Source organism: Amia ocellicauda, chromosome 7, assembly GCF_036373705.1.
Source record: "Amia ocellicauda isolate fAmiCal2 chromosome 7, fAmiCal2.hap1, whole genome shotgun sequence".
In the NCBI taxonomy this organism is placed as follows: Eukaryota; Metazoa; Chordata; class Actinopteri; order Amiiformes; family Amiidae; genus Amia; species Amia ocellicauda.
The window spans coordinates 475,604-484,581 of record NC_089856.1 but is presented as its reverse complement, the minus strand read 5'-3'; the positions used below and the strand labels follow the sequence as shown (position 1 = coordinate 484,581).

The 8,978-nt window shown below is 47.7% G+C and overlaps 1 protein-coding gene across 2 annotated transcripts; it reads right to left on the bottom strand.

The window, feature by feature from the left end:
- Positions 1–1,191: 1,191 nt before the first annotated feature.
- Positions 1,192–7,823, bottom strand: LOC136752423 (CCN family member 1). Of its 2 annotated transcripts, XM_066707733.1 has the most exons (5): positions 7,540–7,823; positions 6,204–6,417; positions 5,232–5,687; positions 4,930–5,117; positions 1,192–2,232 (listed from the first exon to the last, which is right to left on the bottom strand). In XM_066707733.1, exons 1-5 carry the CDS (start codon positions 7,588–7,590, stop codon positions 1,930–1,932), a joined length of 1,212 nt encoding a protein of 403 aa, XP_066563830.1. In that variant the 5' UTR covers positions 7,591–7,823; the 3' UTR covers positions 1,192–1,929. The 2 variants fall into 2 exon arrangements, with proteins under 2 accessions (XP_066563830.1, XP_066563829.1); XM_066707732.1 differs by lacking the exon at positions 7,540–7,823 and having other exon boundaries at positions 6,204–6,577.
- Positions 7,824–8,978: the final 1,155 nt, after the last annotated feature.

The following is an 8,978-nucleotide window of genomic DNA, read 5'->3' as shown; positions in this document are numbered from 1 at the left end:
TTCTTACACTGCAACTTGACCCAGTTCGGTCTCTGGCTGCAGAAGCTACTCCAGCAGGGGACGCCAGATTGACACGGCCTTGTTTATTTAGCAGATGCGCTTATCCAGGGTAACTTTTATGTTTCATAAAATACACATTCTGCAGAAGTACTAATGCTTCACTGTAACTAACTAGACCTAATAAGTGCGAGAGCAATATACACACGCTCTTGGAGAAGGATAAAGTTTAACTGCAATGATTTAATACAATTATTCAAAAGACACGGCTAAGTGGGACTAAACTCGGCACGACTTGACTGATTCCGAGGCATCGTTTGTGTCCGACTGTGTTTGTGACTGACGTGAGAGGAGTCCGATCGATCTTTTCAGATGAGCATCTTCTGGAGATACAATGGAAATAACTTTTAACACCCAGTGCTGTGGATATTAATGAGATGAAGCTTAGGCCCGTGCTTCTGTTCGGCGATTCAGCGGTTAGATGTTACTTTTGACCCATCTGCACAAACGCAGACAATTTTCAACAAACACAGTGTGGGAGATGTTATGTGCTACTGTGATGAGGGCCACCTTTGTGCACACAGATATGCATACAGCACTGCGAGTTAATCGGCTAAATGGTCAAATTCTGAGCAGAATAGTGGAAACCTGCTGTCAGGAACGAGCACAGCACTTTATCTACAAAATTAATTTATTTCTTCAAAGATTAAAAAACACCTACACAAATCATTACAATGACAACAAAAACTGGTATCTTCCATCAAATTTAAAATCCTGTCCGTGCACAGCGTACGTTCACAATACACGGTTCACAGAGCGAGTGATGGCCGAGTGGAGGGAACACACTGCCCCTCCACTGCACACCCACCCTCCGGACGGAGCTGGGGGTGTGCGGAGCCGCCTCGTTAAGACTGACGGACACATCTCGTACACACTACTGAGAAATAGTCAAATAAAATTAATATTTACATTATATGAATTCTGGACAGTATTGTAGAGCCATGAAGGAATAAAATACATAAAAAATATATACAGTAATAACAGTGGCAATAATGATTTAACCAATTAAATAAATAAATCCTCTCAATCTGTGTGTCAGTCAGGCATTATTTCTAAACTTGCTGCTTTTCAGGGCATTGAGTCACTCAATCATATTTTATGGAGCCAATCACTTGGAAATGCTGGTCAGTGCTATTGGGTGGTGTTAGTAAATGGATAGGGAGTAGTTTTTAGGTCCTTAATGGGGACAGGCAAATGTTTATAAAGTAGCACACTATATTTACAATCACACAGGTTTTATAACTTGTATCTTATTTTTACAGTAGTGGAATTACGATGATATTGAACATTACACGTGGCACACTAACGTTTTTAAAGCAATGGAAGTGAGCTGTAGGCTAGGCTGGTTTGGACAAACAGACCGACGTGACATTTAACATCCTGTGTCTACTGGGTCAAAATAGAACAAGTAGTATAGGCCTACTATGAGTATGCGGTTTTGATCCAAGTATACTTTTACTGCAATACTTTGTAACAAGGGATGTTAATGTGAGTTAAGTGCTCTGCTTGCAGTTTATTTCTGATGTCAAAAGTTATTTGGCACAAGGGCTGACATTTTTCTGTTCTATATTAACAAGTAGGTCTTGTTTGGGATTTGAAATTAGCCAACAGGACATACACTTCTAATTCTTCTTCCCTTTAAAGTGTTTACAATCACTAGTGTCATCACATGTATTCAGTTAAAAAAAACCATTAATGAAGAGAGAGTAACATTCAAAATAAACGTAATTCCACGAGCGGTCTGATTTATGGGTCGCTTTGGGTCCTGTGTGGGGTGTAGCTTGCCCAGAACAGCAGTGGGTTTCAAAATAACATGTCAGTCAGACAGTCAATCAGTCAGTGTGTCAGAGAGTCAACCAGTGTATCAATCAGTCAGTGTGACATCGTCATCAGGTTGCTGTGAGTGTCCAGCAGGTCGGGGCCGGTCAGCGGTGGCAGTGGACAGTGGGCAGTGCAGTGACAGGACTGCACTAGGCTAACCTCACGCTGCAGTTGCTGCCCAGCCGCGCATGTCCACTCCACCCGCAGCCTGCGCAGCCGCCGCGGCCTGCAGCACCGCCCCCCTGCACACTGACCGCACTGCAGCAGCCGGAATCGCCGGACACTGCGGCAGCCATCCAACCACAGGTGCACCGGCTCAGGGGAGTGCTGGACCCCTGAACACAGCGTCCCCTCCTGAGGGCGAGAGAGGAGAGAAGCAGAGGGAGCAGGTTACTATTGAGCAACTTAGCAAATCAAGGACCAAACAACATTGGGCAACATGGTTTAATAGAAGTATGCAAAACAATATCAAGAGGAAGGAAATGTTGTATACAAAAGGGATGGAGACAAAAACAAAATACATAGAATATGCTGAACTGCAAAGAGATCTTAAGAAAGGGATCAGGAAAGCAAAGAGGGAAATAGAAACACAGCTCTTGGAGCTAAAACTAATGCAAAGAGCTTTTTTCAATATTACAACAGCAATAGGTCAATAAAGGAGGAGGTGAAACAGATAAAGGGTAAAAATTGAGGTATCTTGGAAAATGAACAAGATGTAGCAAATGTTCTAAATGAGTATTTCATAGAGGTTTTTACAAAAGAAAAGACAGATAACATGGCACAGGTTAACAATCAGTCCAGTCAAACCCTAAGAGAGATCAGGATAAATGAGGAGGAGGTACTAAAGGGACTAGCAGAATTAAAAACAAACAAATCACCTGGGCCAGATGGGATATTTCCAACAGTACTTAAAGAAATGAGGGAAATTATTTACAGGCCGCTAACTCGATTATTCCAAATGACACTTAGAACAGGGGATGTGCCAACTGACTGGAAGACAGCAAATGTCATACCAGTCCACAAGAAAGGGGACAAAACTGAGCCAGGAAATTACAGACCAATCAGTCTCACCTGCATCACCTGTGAAATGTTGGAAAAAATGATTAGACAGAAAATAGAGGAGTATTTTAATGAAAACCATATTCTTGGAGATAGTCAACATGGGTTTAGACGAGGCAGATCATGTCTTACTAATTTATCAGAATTTTATGAACATGCAACTGCAGCTGTAGATCATGTGGAAGCATATGATATGATATACTTAGATTTTCAGAAAGCTGTTGATACGGTTCCACACCAAAGACTGATCCTTCAGATTGGAAGCTGTAGGCATTCAGGGTAAAGTAGATGGATTATGAACTGGATGATGTCTAGGAAACAGAGGGTGTCGATTAGAGGAGTCGCTTCTAACTGGAGTGAGGTTGTTAGTGGAGTTCCACAGGGATCAGTACTAGGGCCTTTGCTTTTTCTAATCTATATTAATGATCTGGACTCTGGGATAGTTAGCAAACTTGTCACATTTGCAGATGATATTAAAATAGGTGACTCAGCAGATACAATCTCGGCAGCACAGGCTATTCAGAGGGACTCAGATAATATTCAGTTGTGGGTGATACCTGGCAGATGAAATTCAATGTGGACAAGTGCAAGGTATTACATGCAGGTAACAAAAATGTCCACTATAATTAGTGAGGGAATAAAGTATTTGATCCCCTGCTGATTTTGTACGTTTGCCCACTGACAAAGAAATTATCAGTCTGTAATTTTAATGGTAGGTGTATTTTAACAGTGAGAGACAGAATAACAACTCTCTTAAAGGGCGTGCTCCTAATCTCAGCTCGTTTCCTGTATAAAAGACACCTGGGAGCCAGAAATCTTGCTGATTGATAGGGGATCAAATGCTTATTTCCCTCATTAACATGCAAATCAATTTATAACTTTTTTGAAATGCGTTTTTCTGGATTTTTTTGTTGTTATTCTGTCTCTCACTGTTAAAATACACCTACCATTAAAATTATAGACGGATCATTTCTTTGTCAGTGGGCAAACGTACAAAATCAGCAGGGGATCAAATACTTTTTTCCCTCACTGTACACTATGGGAGGAACAGAACTAGATGAAGTAACGCATAAGAAAGACCTAGGAGTCTATGTGGACTCCTCACTTTCTCCATCCAAACAATGTGGGGAAGCAATAAAAAAGGCAAACACAATGCTAGGGTATATTGTCAAAAGTGTAGAATTGAGAACAAGGGCAGTGATGTTCAGACTGTACAATGCACTAGTTAGAGCTCATCTGGATACTGTGGACAGTTCTGGGCTCCACACTTCAAGAAAGATATCGCTGCTCTAGAGGCAGTTCAGAGGAGAGCAACCAGACTTATTCCAGGTCTGAAGGGAAAGTCCTACTGAGAGACTGAGGACCTGAACCTTTTCACCCTGGAACAGAGGAGACTACGTGGGGACTTGATTCAAGTCTTCAAAATCATGAAAGGCATCGACCACATCAAACCAGAGGAGCTTTTCCAGATCAGCAGGGACACACGTACCCGGGGACACAAATGGAAATTGGGCTTCAAGGCATTCAAGACAGAAAACAGGAGACACTTCTTCACACAGAGAGGCGTCACAATCTGAACAAACTCCCCAGCGATGTGGCTGAAGAGACAATTTGGGAACATTCAAAAACAGACTGGATAGGATCCTTGATCACTTAGTTATTAATGGACACCAAACGAGCACGATGGGGCGAATGACCTCCTCTCGACTGGACACTGTCTTATGTTCTTAAGAGCATTGTTTTCTGAGAGGGAGAGAGAGGTTAATAAAGTCACACTGACACCACAGCACATTAACACTGCACTGAGACAGAGAGAGAGAGAGAGAGAGAGAGAGAGAGGAGATTAATATAGACACATTAGCCCCTGCCTGACTGAGCACTACAATTCATAAACAGCCTGTTGCTGGGCAGGAGAGGATGGGCAGCTGGGTGTGTGTGTGGGGGGGGTGGCTATATTTACACAGGCAGGGAAGACTCTCCCTCCTGCTGTACCTTCAGTGCGAGGGCTGTGATGTCACAGGGCTGGGGGTTACAGAGGCGTGTCTCCCTCTCCGGCCTGCACTGCCCATTCTGGTTGGTCACGCGCAAGGACACGCCCATCCCACAGCTGCGAGAGCACGGCGACCAGTCCGTCATCTGGACAACGCAGTGCTGGACAGGAAGCCTCGCTGGCCTCCAGGCTGAGAGGGAGAGGGAGAGGGAGATGGATGGAGGGGTTACCCAAGACACCCAGCTCACTGACACAGTCCAAGACAATGGGTCTAATCATATGCCCAGCCAGGCCATTGCCTTACCTGCCAGATGTTTGTGCCCTCCTCTCTCGCTGTCCTTCTCTGGCTCGTACAGCTCGTTCTGCTCCCTCTCCCTCCTCCCCTTCTCCTCCTCCTCTTCCTCCTTCCTCCTCTCCCCCCATCCCCCCCAGAGGGACAGGTAGTCAGACTTTGAGGATAAAACAGACTTCGAAGACTTGGGGAATTTGGATTTGGACTTGGATTTGGATTTCCCCAGCAGCGGCGGAGGGAGCTCCCCCTTGTGGCATACCAGGGTGTGGCAGCAGCGGCCGGGCGGGCGCAGCAGGCGGAGGGGGCGGGGGCAGGCGGCGGAGGAGAGTTGCAGGTCGCCCGGACACAGGAACTCACAGCCCACTGTCCCGTCCACACAGCTGCACCGCTCCGCACAGCTGGGCCGGAACACCTCGCCACTCTGGTAGATGCGGCCGCTGTACTCACAGCTACGGCCCTCCTGCCCAGCTGGAGAGAGAGGGAGGGATGGGGAGGGTGAAGACGTGAGGGGGTGAGAGAGGGAAAGAAGGGATGCAGGGGACAGAGAGGGAGAAATGGGGCAGGGGGAAAATGTGAAAATTCTCAGGTCATTAACAGAGAGACACAGACAGAGAGAGACAGAGACGGGGGGAGATATATATCCGGAGATCGAGAGACATCCTATCCGGTGTTTTTATGAACGAGGGGCGCACTATTATTAGCACACAGAGGAACTCCTGACTTGTTGACAATGCGAGAGCAGAACTGCCCCGCTGCCCTCAGAAATACCCCGACTAAATATAGAGCCACCCGCTGCAGCTTCCAGAGCACTGGCACCCAAACAACATGGTGTGGCCCTGCTCTCTAGTCCTGGCTACACTACAGTATGCTATAGTCCCCACAGCGCTGCTCCAGTCTGTGCTCTATACCTCCACATACCCCCTCTCTGTACCTCCACCTCCACATACACCCCCCTGACATACCCCCCCGCCCCCTCCCCCGTACCTCTGCAGATGCCCCAGAGACTGCTGTGGCTGTTGCCATAGTTGCAGTACAGGCCCCTGCTGGCGTCGCAGGGAAGCCCCACACGGCAGTCCTGGTTGAGCCGGCGGGGGCACACCTTACAGCAGCCGCAGCCGTCCGGCACCGCGTCCACGCCGGGGGGGCAGTGCGGGGGTGTGGGGGGGCAGCGGCACATCGCCGGGCACTGAGCGCCCAGCTGACAGAGAGAGAGAGAGAGAGAGACTGGGGTTAATATAGTACAGCACACTAACAGAGTGAGAGAGACACTGACCAACACACTGACTGACTGACTGACCAACACATTAACAGTCACCAACCGACACATTGACCCAGCGGACTGACCAACCAACACACTAACAGAGTGACCGACACACTGACTGTTACACTGACTGTTACACTGACTGACCAACACACTGATTGACCGACTGACCAACACATTAACAGTCACCAACCGACACATTGACCCAGCTGACTGACCAACCAACACACTAACAGAGTGACCGACCGACACACTGACTGTTACACTGACTGACCAACACACTGATTGACCGACTGACCAACACATTAACAGTCACCAACCGACACATTGACCCAGCTGACTGACCAACCAACACACTAACAGAGTGACCGACCGACACACTGACTGTTATACTGACTGACCAACACACTAACAGAGTGACCGACCGACACACTGACTGTTACACTGACTGACCGACACACTGATTGACCGACTGACCAACACATTAACAGTCACCAACCGACACATTGACCCAGCTGACTGACTGACAGACTGACTGACCAACACACTAACAGAGTGACCGACCAACACACTAACAGAGTGACCGACCGACACACTGACTGTTACACTGACCGACTGACCAACACACTAACAGAGTGACCGACCGACACACTGACTGTTACACTGACCGACTGACCAACACACTAACAGAGTGACCGACCGACTGATGTACTGGACCGACTGCACACCTGCTCCAGGGAAGGTTGTCCGCAGGACTCATACGTGAGTGAATCTGATCTATGGATGGGGCACTGCTGCTCACTGCACAGCGAGTTCTAGAACGTTGTTTAAGTTCCAAGCACTGTGCAGCACTGACCCCGCAGTCTACACGCAGATGTGCATTAAGTGCGCAATGACAATGCAGGGGGACCTCAGGTATCAACTACACAGGAAAGCATCGATAGCAGACCGCTATAGCCGCGCAGGTGCGCACCGCCACACAGGGCAGCCCGTGTAAAAGCGCAACAGCAGCAACGCCACGCCAGCTGACATATCGCGACAGACAGCAACACAACTCACCGCACAGACGCAGGCCAGGGCGAGGGCAGTGACGTACAGCATTCCCTTCATTGCGCCTGCGGATCTAAAACTAATATACAAGTATTGTTGTACGATACATTTACGTATACATGATATCCTATAAGAAGTATTCTCCCTCTAATTTATAGTCTGCAATATGCAATAGTGGAGACCTGCAAGGAAAAGTACGTATGGAATAAAATTAATTTAAACCAGAAAGCAATATATCCAGTAGTGTGTCCCAGTATCAGTGTGACAGTTCCAGACCGACCCCCTCCTCTCATTCTACACTGTGCTGCGGGAATCGGCGCACTTCCCTTTTATACTGGCCTTGTGTTCGCCCACAGCGCCCGCCTCCCGCAGGGCGGCCAGCCAATGGACAGGGCCAAGAGGCGGAACTGGGCGGAGTCGGGGCCGCTTACCGCGCTGATTGGGCGTGTCCGCAAATGAAAGCAGTCATTCATAAATTTGGGAATTACTACATTCCACCAATGCCTCGAGTTGCTGTTTGCTGAATTGCTGCAGAGAAAAGATGATTCCTTCTTTACTGCGTGAGTGTTGGATTGATATTCATAATGATTCATCTTCAAAACAAACACAGTCAAATTAAACGAGAGTGAGAGTTTCCTCAGAGGAGCTGCAGAATAAACAGGGAGAGAAGGAAAAAAGGGATAGACCATCATAATCATGATAATAACGTCTGCACTAGTGCTGGACGCTCTCTCTCTTTCTCTCGCCCTCATCCCTTTCTCTCTTCCATCTCTCACCCCTTCATCCCTCTTTTTCTCCTTCTTTCATCTATTCAGGACACTCTCCGTCACTGTTCCTCCCCCTCTCGCCCTCTTTCTCCCTCTCTCCCTCACTCCGTGCAGACAGACAGCGCCTCAGTGCAGAGGAATGTGAGGAATCCAGTGCGAGCAGACAGAGAGAGCAGTCAACCACTGATACACACTCACACAAACCCACACACAACCACTGATACACACACTGACACATACACACACACTGCTACACACACTAGCACACACTCATACAAACACACACTCACACACACGATACGCATTCTTACACACACACTGATGCTGATAGACACTGACACTCAATTCCTACACACATTGACACACTGAGTCATGCTCACACATTGGTGCTCACCAACACACACACACAGACATACAACCCCCCACTTGCTAACAACCTTCCATCGACTGTTTCTCCCATCTGTCTGTCAACTGTGCTACCTCCTCTTTGTACTCCTCCCTCACCTCCTCCCTTGACTCTTTCTGTCCTCTCGTGTCTCATCCCGTCCGTCCCTCCCCTCCACAACCTTGGATCTCTTCCATTCTCCGCTCAACCCGATCCAGTCTGCGCACCGCTGAACAGAACTGGAAGAGGTGCAAACTCCCAGCTGTCCTTGAACTCTACCACTCTCTACTTTCCAC